The 18,477-nt window shown below is 38.3% G+C and overlaps 1 protein-coding gene across 1 annotated transcript in view; it reads left to right on the top strand.

The window, feature by feature from the left end:
• FAM194C (family with sequence similarity 149 member C) overlaps nucleotides 1–18,477 on the top strand; it is a 66,333-nt gene that overhangs the window by 15,629 nt on the left and 32,227 nt on the right. The window contains 7 exon segments of the mRNA XM_087954167.1: nucleotides 8–199; nucleotides 2,240–2,389; nucleotides 3,936–4,056; nucleotides 5,343–5,511; nucleotides 9,526–9,624; nucleotides 13,351–13,555; nucleotides 17,322–17,634. Of these exon segments, the coding sequence (XP_087810293.1) occupies nucleotides 8–199; nucleotides 2,240–2,389; nucleotides 3,936–4,056; nucleotides 5,343–5,511; nucleotides 9,526–9,624; nucleotides 13,351–13,555; nucleotides 17,322–17,634 (1,249 nt within the window).

Raw genomic sequence — 18,477 nt, 5'->3', positions numbered from 1 at the left:
TTTTTAGAGAACATGAGAAGTCTGTAGCTATAGCAAAGTGCCACGTGAGACCCCTAATATTGAAGAATTATCCAACTGTGCACAAGTCACCATCTCAGGCCTTGAGAAGAGCTTCCCTGTCTCAATTAGCCGCTGAGATCAGACGTTCAAAACTGAAAAAGTTATTCTTTTCCATTCCTGATGGAACATCACTGATTTAGTATCCTTATTTTGCCAGGGAGCAAATTGGTGGGTTATTGTTACACTTACTAAAACCTGTTAGAAGTATGCAATGTTGAGGGCATGTGAACAGCTGCTCATCCATTTGATCGCTTGCTCTAGCTGCCACCTTCATGTGACTTCCAGGCATTTGAGCGCTGCTATTTCAAAGCCTTCATTGAATAAGAATTTCTCACCTTGTTCTGAGGTTGTGGCGTAGTCATAACTGCTCTACTACGGTTAAATGTTTCAAATATCTATCATTTAAAAGTTCATGAAAATGGAGCAGTCTTAAATCAGTTTCACTTGAGTCTCATTCCTCATATATGGGTTATCCATGACCAGACTTTCTCGAAAGATACTGGTATGCACCTTATCTAAACTGTATCAAATCACCTGGATGTATTTCTCTAGTAGAATTAGTACACTCAGAATTGTTCCATTTTTCAAAACTTTTAATACTTCTGAAAGAGCATTAAAGCCAAACACCTGCCCAGAAATGTGCATGCTATGCAATTAAGAGGATTCTTACTCTTAATTACACCCTAATAATCCTCCTCTTCCTCTTCCCCAGGAATTAGTTGAAGGAACTGATTGGATGGTTCAACCCCCTGAGGTCAGAGACCTCCTAGTGAAAAAGTTGGCTCCCCATTTCTTTTATGGATCTGCTGCCAGATATGGCAGAACAATGGAAGAAATAAGGAGAGACAACTGCTCCGTCCAGAGTAGAGTCAAAATCAAAAGGACCAAGTTTCCCTGCTACAAAAGAAGAATAGACCTGGAAGACAGTGTCCTAGGACTGGAGGGGAAGAATTAGTAGTCATCTCGACTTTCACCATCCAAATCCAGTAACCCAACCCTACCACTACCCTTGGAATTACTTGGAATTTAATTTTCCAAACCCAAATAAGTGATAGTTATTAATGCCACTAAAGCCATGTGTAGTTCAGTCTTAAAGGATATGTTGGAGCAAGCTGTGAGTCTGTGCTGGTACTCCCATGACTGAATATTATCCATTCCATTTCACGCAACAGGAGTCTAGAATTAAACTCTACAGATCCTTTGCATTCTCTCTCTCCCTCTTCCCCCCTTTTTAATTTCCTTGACATCCACTTGGCTATGGCTTATTTTGGAACTATGTCACAGAAGAACATGCTGCATGTGATCATGCCACGAAACTGGGAATTCTAAAAAGGCAGCAGATTTTTTCCACATCACTATGATGGCTCAGATGACTCTTTCTCTTTTAACAATGTGATGTAAACAAAGGCCTGGATGGAAAGCCTTTATAGCCCCCCTGTTAGAGTTCATTATTTCGGCTAATAGGTTCATCTGCTATGATGGCATAGGTTATGAAAATGTGAGAGGGAAATAGTCTCTCAAGCAGGCTGTTGGACAGAATGAGCCATTCAGGGCTCCATTAGAAAATACTACGCTGCAATCTGGAAAAGATTTCACTACTTGTAAGTTGACCAGGTTCAGCATGTAGGTAGGTGCAATAGACTTAGGGCATGGGGTGATAACTGGAAGCTGCCCAAGAATGTGATTTCATCAGGGTTGCATGGAAAGGTTTTTGCTGATGCAGAGAAGTTGCCAACTCTTCACTTTCTCCCTGCAAACTAAGTCTCTTCCCTGCTTCCTTCAGATGATTTCTGAGCATCACAAACATGGGAACTGCAGGAAAAGTTCCCTATGCAGGTCTCTCCTCCAAGCATTATGAAATAATTCCAAGCTATGAAGAAACTGTGTCACCATGTTTGATCTGAAATATCAAAGGATGTCAATTACATTCACTGTCCCCTGTGACTGAGCATGCCCAGTATGGGAAATTCAGCAGGAAATCATCCAAGGTTTGCACTTGAGGAAGATCTATTGCACAGTGCCATTTTTATTTTTTATCCTTTCACATTATGTGGTTAGACTCATATTGAGGATAGTATCTCCTTGCAACTTCAAAGGGCCAAAAATTTTCCATACTCTCTGAATGAATAGCTAAGTAAACATCATTTTCATGTGTGCTATTACTTGACCTAATTCAAAGTTATCCATCTGGAAATATTGCAGTTTTCCAATTTCCCATATGCTGCATAGGAAAGACAATCACCTTTCTATTTCAGGATGTTCCAACTCAAGGATTTTTAGGCATGTTTTCCCCAGGCCACTCATGTCTATCTTATTCCTTTAAATCAAGGTGAGTGACATTAATTGATCCTAATGTTTGAGGTGTGTAGAAATGCAACAGAGAAAGCATCCATTAATTGATAAGTAATCATTGAATTATTAAATCAGAAGAAATATTAGTGTATTAATAGACCAATTCCATCAAATGGTTGAAACCAATATTTTCATATTTTTGTTTACATTATGTTAGTTCTCTTGAGACTAGCCAAGTTTCCTGTAGGAGAAGTGTATAGTCATTCAGAACATCATAATTGTATGTGATTTCTTCACAGGATCTTTTTCTGTCCAGTACATTCTGTCCAGTACATTCAATACAAAATTTCATTTTGTAATACTAACCACAAAAAACATAAAGTTATTAATGAATGCCTGTAGAAATTCATTCATTAGTGGAAAATTTTCATATAAGGGGGAAATTATTTCAGTTTTACAGATGAATAATCAGAAAAGAGACTAGTACAAGGTGACATAACTAATCAGTGTTATGGGACTTTTAAAATCAGGTCAACTAGATCCATTTAATCTGGCTATTTTATTGTCATGATTCCCATCCATCACTCTTTTTCTAAGTGAAGTAATTAGATATCCTGAATCTCTGGCTTTAAGGAGCATGTGATATAGCAAGCTATTAATGGCCTATGTTAAAAGCTTAACCCCACTGGGTGTAATTAATGATGATGCCACATGGTGTAACTAGGAGAGAAAAAGGTCAACAAAGTGATGAGCAATTGGGATACATTTCAGAGGTGGACTGTATGAGACCAACATAAAATTTGGCCTGAAGTGATGGCATGAGACATTTCCTGAGAAATAAAGAGCACCAAGTACATAACAATTGAGAGAATGTAGGAAACACCACAGAGAAGAAGTGGGAGCTGGGTAGTACACCAGTGAAAATTTTGCTTCTTCAAGGAGATATAACATTAGGTGGGTTAGGTAAGTTAAAAGTCTGAGGAATGCACTGATGTTCAACGACTCAAACTAATTTTGAGTTGAGCATCTGTATTCATGACACTTGTTCTTTTGAACAGATAAAATGGGGCTTTGAAACATCTATTAATACCTAATTTCAAATAGAAATATGTATTTTAATTGCTATTTTATCCAACAACAAGATTCACTATTATGCAGTTATATTAAAATATGTGTACTGTGTAGTTTTCATATTTGCAGGAACTCAGCTACCAGTATACATCATGATACAAACTCCATCCCATATGAACGTGTGTGTAATCACATCACAAATACAAAAGGCAGAGCTTGTGTCATGATATCACCTCTTATGTTTTGCCATTTTGGCATCACCATGAGTAGGAACCAACACCCTTGATCATAGCTATGTTGTATTGTACAGACACTAAATGGATCAAAAATACAGTATAACAGAGCAGTTCACTGAGACAGAACTGTGGGCTTAGGACCACGGAATTCTTCAATATTTATTATGCTCATAATATTTTTGCAATGAGAGGAGCTAAAAATATTACTAGTTAACATCTTCAGCGCAACCTTATAGTATTATTTGCTGTGATTTGACTGTTTTCCCCCTTACTCAGCTTTTCTGTGGCGTTACTGATAAATCAGCAAGGTGGAATAGTTAGAGACAAATACGGCCAATTAACCCACCACTGGAATTGGTATTCCAGAAAAGAAGTTCTACAGTCTTTAGATTTTCAGGTATGAATTTTTCAGGAATAATTTTTAGGTATCTTACTAATGAGATACTACCATTGTTCTTGGCAGTTTTTAACAATTACTCTACATTTTTAGGTCAATCATGTTTTCAGTTGGGTTCAGGTTCTACAAATACCAGAGAGCATTATTCCAGTGTGTCAAACTCACATCGTCATAGCGGTGTCACGTGACATATCACCACTTTTCCCCCTTCACTAAACCAGGTGTGGGCATGGCCAGTGCATAATGCATCTGGCCCAGGGCCACAAGTTTGACAACCCTGATGTATTTGGGTTGATTCCTTGTGGTTACTACTTTCATGCATTGCCACCAAGTACTGAAACATGTTTTTAAAATATGTGTCCTTACTACCATATGGTAATACCTGTTGTCAAGGATTAGACCCTTAGAAAAAAAATGCATTGACAAAACAGAATTTGAGGCAGGAAGGCAGACAGTAGGTTACAGTGAAATAAAATGGTTTTCCTAGGGGGCCACAGTTACAGAACACACACACTTTTTGCTGCTAATTAGTTCTCATTTGGATTTTTGCAGGTCTACGGGAGCTTGAGATCTATTCCTCCTTTCCTAATGCTATCCATGATACAAATAGTGATAAAAAAGCAAAGTGCCCCATAGGATCATGTGATTTTTACTTTTGCTTCCTGACATTTCTAATATAAATATGAAATCTGGTGAGGCTTCATTACCTTGAGAGCAAAAATTATTGCTTCTTATTTCAAAGCCTCTATTGACACCAATGAAAGTTATTTTGTACATTGTAAAGAACATTTTCATAGTCATTGTCACCCTTTAACTGAAACGTTTAAGATTTTCTCAAGCCAAGGTCAATTCCTGGTTAACCACGTGAACACAGCAGTGCAATTTCTTGACAGTAGTTTAGAAGGAGTTTGCCACTTCCTCCTTTCCAGGATATGGATCATCGTCATCGTCGTCATCATCATCATCACCTCAGTCTAAAATATATTTCCTAGATTCCCCCCACTGAAATACTAACCAAGTACAGTTGTGCTTAGGTTTCCAGTCTAGAGAGAGTTGGCCAGGTAATACCACCATTAGTATAATTAATGAAGTATCTAATGTAAACTCAAATTTTCAATTTGTCTCAGATTGTGTTTGCCGTGGATGTATACACATGTGTTAGTTTCAGCCTATGTGCATCTTTGCTAGTCCAGTTAAGAAGACTGTCAGACAGGAAAGCAGTGGGAAAAGATCAGTTCTGTATGAATCTGCCCCATGACTCTGTTTATCTTTTTTTTATTTCTTAGATAAATGAAAACTTAAAATTAAAAGTCCTTAGCCAAAATTCCATGACCATTACTTTTGCTGCCTTGAATGAAAACCTCACCTTATCTTTGATAAGACCTGGATGTCTGCATGGATGCAAAGCTGATAAGCAGGTACCAATCACCTAATGAAAGCACACACCCCGGGTTTGTTTGTTTTTAAATGGAGGGCTGATTTTCACTGGCACAATAAAGGAATCTCTCTTCATTCTGTAACCCTAATTAAAAGTCAGGAGAATTTCTGCTTGCCCATGTTGCATGTCCAATGGCCCCATTAGGAGAGACCCAGTGTGGTAAAGTCGAGAAAGTATTGAAGTAGCATTGGGAAGATCCTGTTGTGGCCCGTCGGCTGCCAGCAGAGCTAGCAGCAGAGTCAGACGAGGAGGAAGTGGAGGGAGAGCCTGGGTCAGCTTCGGAGTGGAAGGCTCTGATTAGGAATCAGCATCAGAGACAGAGGCAGAGCTGGGGCCTTCCCTTCTCCATCAGGTGGAGAGGCCTGAATTGATTGAGTGGGAGGACCAGATGAGGTGTATGTGCAGAGAGGAAAGCAATAAGCTGGCTCTCAGGGAAAAGCAGAGGTGGATGCTAGCCAGCTCCTCCCTGGCTGGAAAATAAATAGTAGATGTTTGGGAGTGGCCAGTTGTCACAGACAACCGTTTGTTTTCTAGTGCACAGCAAGCAATTTGGATTCCTTGGCCAGAACCAGGTTTGTTGGGACTAATTACGTCTGTATTTTTGTTTATCCACGGTAATAAAAAACTGTTCCTATCCTGTTTGAGTAAGCAAGTAAGCAGCTTATCCTTACTTGCTAAGGCTGGGTCAGAACAGATTCTAGTTCAAATTCACTGTCAGTTATGAATGGTCCCTGAGTGACTTTAGGCCGGGTAGTGTTTCTCAGCCAGCCTACCTCACAGGATGGATTTGTAGGGAAAGGGGAGGGGGGAGGAAAGAGTGCAGACAGTCCTTGTCTTAGATCAGTTCACCTAGTGACTGTTCAAAGTTATAATGGCACTGAAAAGAAGTGAGTTATGACCATTTTTTTCACACTTATGACTAGTGCAACATTCCCATTGTCGTGTGATCAAAATTCATACGCTTGGCAACTGACTCATATTTATGACCATCCGGGGGTCATGTGATCACCTTTTCTGACAATGGGGAAGCCAGATTCACTTAACAACCGTGTTACTAATTTAAGAACTGCAGTGATTCCCTTAACAACTGTGGCAAGAAAGGTTGTAAAAATGGGACAAAATTCACTTAACAAATGTCTCGCTTAGCAATAGAAATTTATGGGCTCAACTGTGGTCGTAAGTTGAGGACTGCCTGTACTGTGTATACCATATTGAGTTGAAACAAAGAAGGCACCATCACTAACAGATAACAGAAAGCATGGTTGAGTATCGTGCTTCGGTGATTCCTGTCTTCTAATGCTTGAATAAAACACTTACGGCATTAGAGTATCATGCCCTTATAACCTTAAACCCAGTTTTTCTGCTTACCGGCAAAATTAAATTCTGCAATAAAAGCGATAGACAAATTATACCACATTCTATCTTATTCCCTTCTCCCCCTCCACCCACAATACACGCTGCACTTGGCTCTTTTCAAATGGCTTCCCTGGAGTTCCATTGACCTTTCAAAAAACAACCCCAGGAACTTTACCAAAACCCGCAGTAAGGACAACTTTCTTTCCAGAAGGAAATTGCTAGGTCCCTTCCCCCAAAATATTTATATTGTGGATGCACTTTTGTGGAAAGACAGCCTTTGCATTAAAATGTTTTATGACTCCACTGGTTGCCTTCACAGGGTGGCTGAATGACATATTTATCAGCCACGTGGTGTTAATTGGCCTATTCTTTAGATTAAAAAGTCATCGGTTGCTTGTCATTTCATTCTCCATCTCCTACTGCTTTTATATTTATCCCCCACCCAGACATGCAAACAGACACACTGCAAACCATACATTTTAAATTGCTTTTGTTAAGCAGAAACAAAGAAAAGCTATGGGTCCGAGCATTAAGGAAATGAAAAATGGTTTGAAGATGAAATCCATGAAGATGAGATACAACGAGTGGCCCCATGTTGATCTGGCAATTTTGATCCCTTTCAAGCCAGTTCAGGAATGCTCCAAAGGGGAAAATTCAGCAGGATTGGCGCTTTCAAAAGATTTATATGTTCAGGTGTAGAGAGAAGAGCATTTTGAACACATGGATCTGGTCATATCTGAGTTTTTAAAAAGATGCTTTTGTATGTGAAATGTGTAAAGATGAGATACAATAGCTCATTCCATTTTTATTTTTTTTCATTCTTCTTGTCTTCAAATCCTCTCTCTCATTCCTTTGCTAAAAATTAGAGTGAAAGAAAAGGTGTGGAATGTTTATTTTCAAGGAGAGACTTTTCCCCTTGAAAACTGGTCTTAACACTGCAAACCCTTTCAGCTGAGGGAAAACGCTGATATCAAACAAGCTGCTGTATAAAAAAAATGAGAATGTTCCCTGTTCCTATACTAGAGAGCTTGTAGCTGAAGCACATAGTTTATACTTTTTTTAAAAAAAGAATCTAAATAAAGGTGATTTTGTTTTAGTACAATAAAGAGGATTTCAGAACAGATGCCTTTTTGCTTAGCGTGACAGCTGCATGTCAGTTCTTTTGCTATCGTTTGTCACAGACTTATTGCACAAAATAGGCAATTCCCTTTTATGCTTCTTCTAGCACAGAATTATTTATTTTACTCCAGCACCAGGAATCACAGAGATAACTTCGGATCTATATGGAAAGTAAATCGAGTCTTTTAATGATCAATTAATAGTATTACTAAAGAGCCATGGTGGCTCAGTGGTTAGAGTGCGGTATTGCAAGCTACTTCTGCTGACTGCCAGCTGCCTGCAATTTGGCAGTTTGAATCTCACCAGGCTCAAGGTTGACTCAGCCTTCCATCCTTCTGAGGAGCCAGATTGTTGGGGGCAATAGGCTGACTCTGTAAACTGCTTAGAGAGTGCTGGAAAGCACTGTGCAGTGGTATATAAGTCTAAGTGCTATTGCTATTACTGGCAACTCTCTATCATGCCATGTCTCAGAATGAACAGAATGACCATGAGATTTCAGTTCTGGTAACATCCACTGCTAAATCTGATAGGCAGTGGTTTATTATTATCTGAGGTCTTATTTCTTACATGGTGCTCAATACTTTTAACTGATCATTCCAGAGGTTGAACCTGGAGACCCCCACATAATGGTTTTATCCATTAACCTATAATCAATTCTCTTTCAGTTTCCAGGGTACACTCCAGATCTGGATTGTCTCCAGATCTCATACTTAAGAGTCATTCTGCCCATTTTATTTGTTCTATTTGTCCTATATGGATTCCAATTATTGGCAGTTCTATCCTTTTTAAAGCTTCCTTCTTAAGATTAGAATTTCTGAAATTCTCAAGTAGGTGTAGATTCTTATTTTAAAAATAAACTTTAAAAAACAATATTGTAACAATACATGTGATTGAATGCAGCAGAAAGGAAGTGGGGTAGAGATAACCTGCATTGAGGGACTATCTCTAGAGTAAATTCAATGAAGACGATGTCCTGCTAGCCTCAGAAATTGCCAGCCTAGTGTAATAAGAGCCCTTAGTTGACTCCAATAAGGAGAAAGATTGTGGAAATAGCTGTACATATAACAAGGCAGATCTTTTCTGAAGCAAATTTGGCCTTTTAAGTATTTGTTCTTGGATACAAAAACTGTTTCATTGTCCACTAATTGGAAAACCTGCAGGAAGATAGGAGAGAAACTAGGAGAGGTATTGTTTAAAAGCCTTCCGTAACCATATCTTGACTTAAAGAAATTTGCATTGCTGAAACAATCATTCCTGATATTGCTTATGTTACAAACAAGGAAAAATACATGTTTTCTCTGTGTTAAATCTGATAATTTCCCAAGAAAATCTCATCTCTTCTCCACTCCTCTTTTCTTTTCTCTTGGCTGAGTCTTACCTCATATGATGTCATAGCTAAGAAAAAATGAATGCAATGCAATTCTTGGTCTAAAAAGTCACTAAATTCTGCTATTGTACAATGATGCCTGCTTAGATTTCCAGATGCCATAATGCAGTATTTTTTTAAAATCATACTCATGTCCCTTTTTCCTTTCCAAAGTTAAAATACATTGAAGCTGATAAGAAAGAACATTGGAGAAGAATCCTTATTGACATTAAAAGGAGGTTTCAGAAAACTACAAAACAATTTATAAACAGTGTTTTGATGATTTCAGGTATTGTCATTATGCTGGGTTTATGAAATTCACACTGCTTTATTAATTAACGTGTATAGTCATGTGCTGTCTCATACAAATGTGTCTTCATAATGTACCTTCTTCGTAATAACATGGAATGGTGATAACATTAAATTTGAAATGAAATGAATAATGGTACATTATCTTAAATTTCAGAATTTCAGAAATGATGAAATGATACAGATAAATGTTGTGAAGAAACCAGTGGTCAAATTGTGCATTCCAAACTGTTTATCTGAAGTAACATTGAGAACTATTAAACTGATTCCTTCTGGGTTTTGTGCTTGAATTGTTCAAATAACATTTGTAGTTGTTGCTGCAGGAAGTAAGAATGATTACAAAAGTAGACATTTTTGTAGTCTTCCTCCTTCAGCTGGAAAAGGCTTCTAAACATTAATTGTAGCCCTAGTTTTCACACAGAATATAAATAGGCATTGTAAGGAAGGAAAGAAGAAAAAAGAATACTATATGGGGTGTTAATGCTCTTTCTCATATGGATGATAGATAATATACATCTGTAGCTTCTTTATCCAATGGACAAGCTAGATTCCATCTTGCTAAGACATTTTTCTTGAGAGATAGGAGGCATTGCCTCTCAGATCTTTCTGGCAAGAAGAGTGGCAATCTTGCTTGTGTAATTGATATAACTTTGATAATAAGACAGTTGTAAGCATATTTATATACAGTAGAAGTGATAAATAGATTTAAGGAATTAGATCTGATAGACAGAGTGCCTGAAGAACTATGGATGGAGGTTCGCAACATTGTACAAGAGGTAACAACTAAAACCATCCCACAGAAAAAGAAATGGAAGAAAGCAAAATGGCTGCCTGAGAAAGATTTGCAAATAGCGGAGGAAAGAAGGGAAGCGAAAGGGAAGGGAGAAAGAGAAAGAGACACCCAATTGAATGCAGAATTCCAGAGAATAGCTAGAAGAGAGAAGAATGCCTTCTTAAATGAACAATGCAAAGAAATAGAAGAAAATAATAGAATAGGGAGGACCAGAGATCTCTTCAAGAAAATTGGAAATATGAAGGGAACGTTTCATGCAAAGATGGGCATGATAAAGGACCAAAATGGCAGGGACCTAACAGAGGCAGAAGAAATTAAGAAGAGGTGGCAAAATTACAAAAGAACTATACAAGAACAAATTTAACATCCCTGATAACCACAATGGGGTGGTCACTGACCTTGAGCCAGACATCCTAGAATGTGAAGTGAAATGGGCCTTAGGAAATCTGAGCCACAACAAAGCTAGTGGAGGTGACAGTATTCCAGCTGAGCTATTCAAAATCTTAAAAGACAATGCAGTAAAAGTTCTATACTCAATTTTCCAGCAAATTTGGAAAACTCAACAGTGGCCACAGGATTGGAAAAAGTCAGTTTACATTCCAATTCCAAAGAAGGGCAATGCCAACTACTGCACTCATTTCACATGCTAGTAAAGTTATGCTCAAAATCCTACAAGCTAAGCTCCAGCAGTATGTGGATCGAGAACTACCAGAAGTACAGGCAGGATTTCAAAGAGGCAGAGGAATTAGAGACCAAATTGCCAACATACACTGGATCATGGAGGAAGCTAGGGAGTTCCAGAAAAACATCTACTTCTGCTTCATTGTCTATGCTAAAGATTTTGATTGTGTGGATCACAACAAATTGTGACAAGTCCTTAAAGAGATGGGAATACCAAACCATCTTATTTGTACCTATATGTGGGTCAAGAAGCAACAGTGAGAATTGGACACAGAACCACTGATTGATTCACTGATTGGGAAAAGAGTTCGGCAAGGCTGTATACTGTCACCCTGCCTATTTAACTTGTACCCAGAGCACATCATGTGAAAGGCAGAGCTAGATGAATCAAAAGTTGGAATTAAGATTGCCAGGAGAAATCTCAATAACCTCAGATATGCAGATGATACCACTCTAATGGCAGAAAGTGAAGAAACACTAAAGAGCCTCTTGATGTGGGTAAAGAAGGAGAGTGCAAAAGTTGGCTTGTAACTCAACATTAAGAAAACTAAGATCATGGCATCTGGCCCCCTCAATTCCTGGCAAATAGATGGGAAGAAATGGGGGTAGTGACAGATTTTATTTTCCTGGGCTCCAAGATCACTGCAGCCAAGTAATTAAAATACGCTTGCTCCTGGGGAGGAAAGCTTTGGCAAGTCTAGACAGCATACTAAAAAGCAGAGACATCATCCTGCCAACAAAAGTGTGTATAGTCAAGGCTATGGTTTTCCCAGTTGCAATGTATAGTTGTGAAAGTTGGACTATAAGAAAGGCTAAGCACCAAAGAATTGAGGTCTTTGAACTATGGTGCTGGAGAAGACTCCTGCAAGTCCCTTGGACTGCAAGGCAATCAAACTGGTCAATCCTAGAGGAGATCAACCCTGATTGCTCTTTAGAAGGCCAGATCTTGAAGATGAAACTCAAATACTTTGGCCACCTAATGAGAAGGAAGGACACACTGGAGAAGAGCCTAATGCTGGGAATGATTGAGGGAAAAAGATGAAGGGGATGGCAGAAAATGAGGTGGCTTGATGGAGTCACTGAAGCAGTCGGTGTGAGCTTAAATGGACTCTGGAGGATGGTAGAGGACAGGAAGGCCTGGAGGAACATTGTCCATGGGGTCATGATGGATCAGACACAACTTCGCAACTAACAACAACAACAACACAGAAATAATGTTAATTGTGAAAAGTTGGGAATGTACCTTACAGCAGGGGTCCCCAACCGCCATGTCCGCGGACCGGTACCGGTCCCGCGGAACAAGTCTTACCAGGCCGCTGGTTGCTGGCGCCGCCATCTTTTTGGTAAAGTGCTTCCGGTGAGCTTTTCCGGGTAGAAAGCTCACCGAAGCACTTTTTTCATCAAAAAGATGGCGGCTTATGCTCTCGGTGAGCTTTTCCGGGTAGAAAGCCATTTCTACCTGAAAAAGCTCACCGAGCAGCTGGCGCCGCCATCTTTTCGTCAAAAAGATGGCGGCGCCCAGTTGATGCCGGTACTGGGCTGCGGCGCCCAGCTGATGCTGGTACCGGGCCGCGGCGTCAAAAGGTTGGGGATCACTGCCTTACAGCATATAAGATACATTCTGGACTTTGGATGCAGAGGTAAAAGGTGCTTGAGTGTACACATGATGGTGAACCTGCCTGCAACTCCTTAAACCACCTCCCAGATTATCCCAGAAAAAGATCATTGTTTTAAGGAGTTTGCAAATATTTGGTATATTACAAACTCCTTTCTACTCCAAATATTGTATATGAACATCTTTTCTACTCCAAAATGTTCTTTGCTATTTGGGGAGGGACCACAGTTGCATGTTAGAGCATAGAGATATAGGTATATGATATATGGGAAGACATATGGGAAGACATTTATATAACACTAGCTTCTCTGTGTTCAGATAGCTGGGGAAATATGGTATTTATCTATTTGCCCAGATGAGTTTGCATCAGAGTTAGCATAACCAAATTCTTTGAAGGGTTTTTAAAAGAACGATCTTTTGCACTAATAAAATCCAAAGGATCATTTACTTTACTGTAAAGTAAAGTAAATTTACTGTCCCACCCTGTATATCTGTAAAAAGTAGTTGATTGTTATTGCTACCATTGTTATTTTTTATCACATTGTTATTAACTTTACAATAATTTTTAAAATATATTATAACCTTGGTAATCTGCCCGATATTCTGTTGATTGGCAGGAATATGCTGCATAGATTATCCGCCTGAGTTTCGTACGAAACCTGTGAAGTGTAAAACAGTGGATTCACCACTACAGACCTGGGATCGAAAGCTAAGAGAAGAAGCTATGGCTTTGGTTTCAAAACCAAAAGAGAAACAAGCTGTCAGGCCAAAGAGCTTACCCAGTTATCACCCAATTAAGAGAAAATTTAGGCCTCCATCACAGTAAGTGGGACAATCTTTTGGGGGAGGGAATTCTCTGAAAAACAAGATGAAATAGGGGGATAACAATATGCTCCTTGTACAATAGAGACACTGGAGTCAGTCACAAAAGGCTAAGTGAGAGAGTGAATAGGTCCAAATGGTGCAAGAAGCATCATGGTGCTCATCCCTTTTGTACATGTGTCTTGATGTGGCAAGCTGTACAAAGAGGGCCAAGTTTGTACTGCAATGATGTGATGCTGCTTTTGTCACATCGACAAAAATGCTGGATCCTGCAGATGTTACAAAAGATGTCTTAGAGGTCACTTCTGGTGCTTTTTATGCTCCTCAGAAGACATACCAACAATGACAGTGCTTGCTTACTTTGGGCCCATGACTTGCTGCTTTATTTATTTCAGCACCTAACTTGCATTGATTATGTGCCATTAAGTTGGTGTTGAATTTTAGAAGCCACATAGGTAGATTTTCTTTAAGAAGTTCTGTCACCTACCTGATCTTTCAGACCAATAGTGTACCCATTTTCACTGTAATTGGGTCCATCCTTCCTGTTGATCCTCCTTTTCATTTGTTTCTACGTTTCAGTGGTGGGATTCAAAAATTTTTACTACCAGTTCTGTGGGCATGGCTTGGTAGGCATGGCAGGGGAAGGATACTATAAAATCTCCAGTCAGAGGTGGTATTTGCCGGTTCTCCAAACTACTCAAAATTTCCACTACTGGTTCTCCAGAACTGGTTAGAACCTGCTGAATACCATCTCTGCTATGTTTCCTAAGTGACACTACTTGGAAAACATTCTGAGGAAACTGGCATATAGACAAACAGATCAAGCCATACATATTTTGCTTTACTCATGTTATACATATTGATATTAGTGCTATTGAATTGCAAAATGATGGTGAGATGCTGAAGGACAGATGTGTCATTTCTAGATGCATGGCATCCTCTAAGCCAGCCTGAGGCCATGTAGTGTAGTGGAAAATGTTATATATACACTAGACATTGAAGAAGTCTTCCAATTCTAATCTGATTGTATATGTTATGGGAAAGGAATATCTTTTTATCCTTTGAAGCAACAATTGAGAGCAGCAGCATATCTTGAACTGGTCTTAAACTTGTGATTTATAAGCAGACAAATTCAAAAGAGGATAAGAACTCCAAATTAGATAGATCAGATTGGTGAAAAGCAAAAGAAACTACAAACACTAGTGTAGAATTTTACGAATTATTTCAGGAACACACAGTTTATAGACATAGGACCACATACAACACTTTACTGCAAGGCATTAATAGCAATAGCACTTAGACTTATATACCACTTCACAGTGCTTTACAGCCCTCTCTAAGCATATTGTCAGCATATTGCCCCCCCAAACAATCTGGGTCCTCATTTTACTGACCTTGGAAGGATGGAAGGCTGAGTCAAACTTGAGCCTGGTGAGATTGGAACTGGAAAATTGCAGGCAGCCAGCAGTCAGCAGAAATAGCCTGCAGTATTGCATTCTAACTACTGCGCCATCACAGCTCTTAATTAATTTAGATTCATCTGCCTTTTCTCTGGCAGCTTTTCACATTGAGTTAAAAATGGAAAAACAGAAAAGAGAGTGTTCAGAAAAAAATAAAAAGTGGCCCCATTCAGTTTGGCTCTGGAGTCATTATTGGGAGCAAACACTCCCAAACAAATTACTCCTAAGAGACCATCACTTTTTTTTGGGGGGGAGGGAGTTTTTTGAGGGAAAAAGTATTAAATGAATGGAATAAGTAGGCAGATATGTGGCTTAAGATAAGAGTGGATAAGAGTGAATCTGTTGTGGTTGTTGCTGTCTTCTGGATTTCAGAAAACCTTTTTATTAATGGCTTCCTAATTATAGGGCGTTTTCTCCCTAAAAATGCCTCATATAACTTTTATTGCCCTTTTGTTAGCCCAAAAGCTGCCTGACAGTTCTAAGATACTACTTTAATGTTGTAGCTTTTACTTTTATATGCATATGTGTCTCTCAGTAAGCTCATCAGATTTGTTTTTTAGCTATGGCTATTTTTGTAATTACTGGGGTGGTATGATTGAAGGGCAATGTGTTTTATGCTACACTTTATAATAAATATCCCCTGGATGGTTAAAATAATTTAATACTATAAAAATAAACCCATAGTGAAAACTTAAACATAATATGAACTATCCATTACCTATATCTGATAATTATCACTATAAAATTTGAGTTGGATTAGTGAGTGGTAGAACCATTTTTATATCCAATCATTTTATAACTGCTTGGGGGTCTATATTAGATTCTGAAAAGTAATAAGGCTAGTATATAAAATATAAGCAACACAAGCACTGATAAAAGTAGCGCAATTTTTAAAAACCTCTAAAATAGCTTAATATTAAAAAATATCAGGGAAACGGAAAGCTTTGTCTGATGTTGATTCTCTGGACAGAATATTTCAAAGATAGATAAGGCCTTGTCTGTCAGACATGGCTGCACTCATTCAATACGAGCATCAGGGTAAAATATCCAAAGTTATTGTAGAAAGAAGAATTACTTCAAAGGATACAAGCTCAACCATTTAGAGTTTGAAACATGAATACCAGCATTTTGAATTTAGAATGGAAACAGTTTGGCAGCAAGTTCATATGAAAAATATGGGTTGCATATATTCATATTGTATTCAGTAGTCCTAGCTATTTAGTAACCTGATATTTGATTCCAGTAGAAAAGAAATTTGATTGACTGAGTCTGGACCCACTGATATTTTTTGGTCTATTTTCAAAGGCAACCCTCCACTATAGTACAGGTAATCCTCAACTTACTACTGCCATTGAGCCTGAACTTATGGTCAAAAGTCATGCCAGTTATTAAGGATGTCACCACATGGCCATGGCCAATTTTATGTCTTATTTTGTAGCAATCATGAAGTGAATTTATTCTTAAGGAATCCATTGTTTTCAATGGGCATTTTTTGCCAGAAACTGAAAGTAAACTCTAGTTTTCAACCCAAAAAACATTGTAAATTGTGGTCATGTGACTGGAAAGGTGCTGCAAATGACTGTAAATCAGGCAGGTTGCTGAGCACCCAAAAAGCGATCATATGACCATGGAGCAGGGTGGGGTCTGGCCATCAGAACTCAAATCTCAGTCATACATTAAGTATCCCTGGGGAAGCCTGTTATAATTTTGAATAGTCATAAGTCAAGAACTGCCTGCACACCAAAACAATCATTGTAACAAAGCTAGCCTTTTACAGGCATTTTGTGAAATGGCAGGATTCTTTCTCCTGATTCTTTCCCTAATCTTTGTCCTAATTATTAAGGTAGAACAAATGCACCAGTTCTACAGTATCTTCTCTATATAAGCTTCAATGTTCCTTTCTTTTATTATAATTCCCGCTTGACTATGTAGTATTGCATAATCTCACTTAACTAGCCAGATAATCATTGTAAAGAAAATAGTAGAAGAGGTAACAAGAAAGGGAGATGTCTTAATGCCAGTATTGGAGTGAGGAAGGGGGGCTGATTTGAAATTAAAAAATTAGGGTCCAGGTAAGATTTGAGTAGAGTCTAGATACCATTTGCTTTTCATTTACTGTGTTCCAAATGTACCTCTAATACAGATTAATATTTTGAATAGAGAATTCAAAGTGTATTGAAAAATGTACACAGCACTATCACGGATACTTTCCAGTTCTTGTGTTTCAAATATTACTTACCTGTTTAATTTTCCATTTCTTTTTTCTCATTCTTTTCTTTCTAACCTCTTCACCTGCTTCACAACAGAGCCAAAGAAGAGATCCCAGATGGAAGCCCTACCCTTGAGCCATGGGCAATTTATCCTATGGACTGTCCAATTGTGCTGCGCAAAGTTTTGACCAAAACTAATGAAGGTTTAGGTTGCAAATGTGTAGTCAAAATCCCATTAATTACGGACTTAGAATTTGAAAAGTTTATCACTGCCCCAAGAGACCCTCAACAAGTCATTGTGATATGTGTGTTGTCACCACAAAAACATTCCTACTCTCCTTTCTTTGAGTGGTCTGTTGAACAGGTGTACATAAAGATGCAGCATGGCCGTCCCTCACCTTGTATTCAGGTAAACTAAATGTTGATGCTTTATACATGGATTTTCCCAAAGCAGGTTCATTCTTCTTAGCTAATCACTGTTTCTATTTTATGGAGATGAAGTAGTAATGTAAGAGTAGCATGCCAATAAGGGAGTTCACTGACTACAGAATTTGGCTCGGGCTATTTGTTATTTTGTGATTCAGAAAAGAATGAGAAGCAGCCTACTTATTTATTTAATCACATTTACAGGATTTTTGCTATTGATACTTGGGACATGAAAATCAAGAGTCATTCATTAGTAGAGAATTTTGTTTTCTTTTAACTCCTGTAAGATGGACTGTGGGAGAAGGAAAAAGATTCATCAATTAAATAAATGTGATAAAGAAGTCTCTCCAATCTGAATTACAGTGGTTTCAACCTGGATTGAGGCCATGTGTGTGTATAATAAAGTAAAAAAAGAATAAATGAAAGGATTAGCTGTTTACTACATAACACAGTATAAGCCAGATCCTAACAAATAAACCCTGACAGCCACAACAGAAATTATCTTGAAATAAATGTTCATAATATTGCATTGCAAATTATGAAAAAGAACTACATCACAGAATTTTATTTTATTTCCTTAATTTATTCACAAAAATCTGATTAGCTGTCAGATTATGAAAAAGGGAATATACACCCCTCAGCTGAATCCATTTTCTCATCTGTTTTTCCCCACAAAACAAATTGGTGGGATTTGCTGTAAATTATATATTATAAATGTCTGTTACCACTGTTAATTAAAGTAGAATTGCCTTAGCAGATCAAGGCAAGAATCATCTGCTCCACCATTTTTTTCCGACAGTGGCCATTTTACTGACTCTTGTTTGAA

Source organism: Notechis scutatus, chromosome 2 (genome assembly GCF_049901735.1).
Source record: "Notechis scutatus isolate UNSWTSFEM ecotype Mainland chromosome 2, rNotScu1.2, whole genome shotgun sequence".
In the NCBI taxonomy this organism is placed as follows: domain Eukaryota; kingdom Metazoa; phylum Chordata; class Lepidosauria; order Squamata; family Elapidae; genus Notechis; species Notechis scutatus.
The sequence above is the reverse complement of the archived record's forward strand: the minus strand, read 5'-3'. Positions and strand labels throughout refer to the sequence as shown.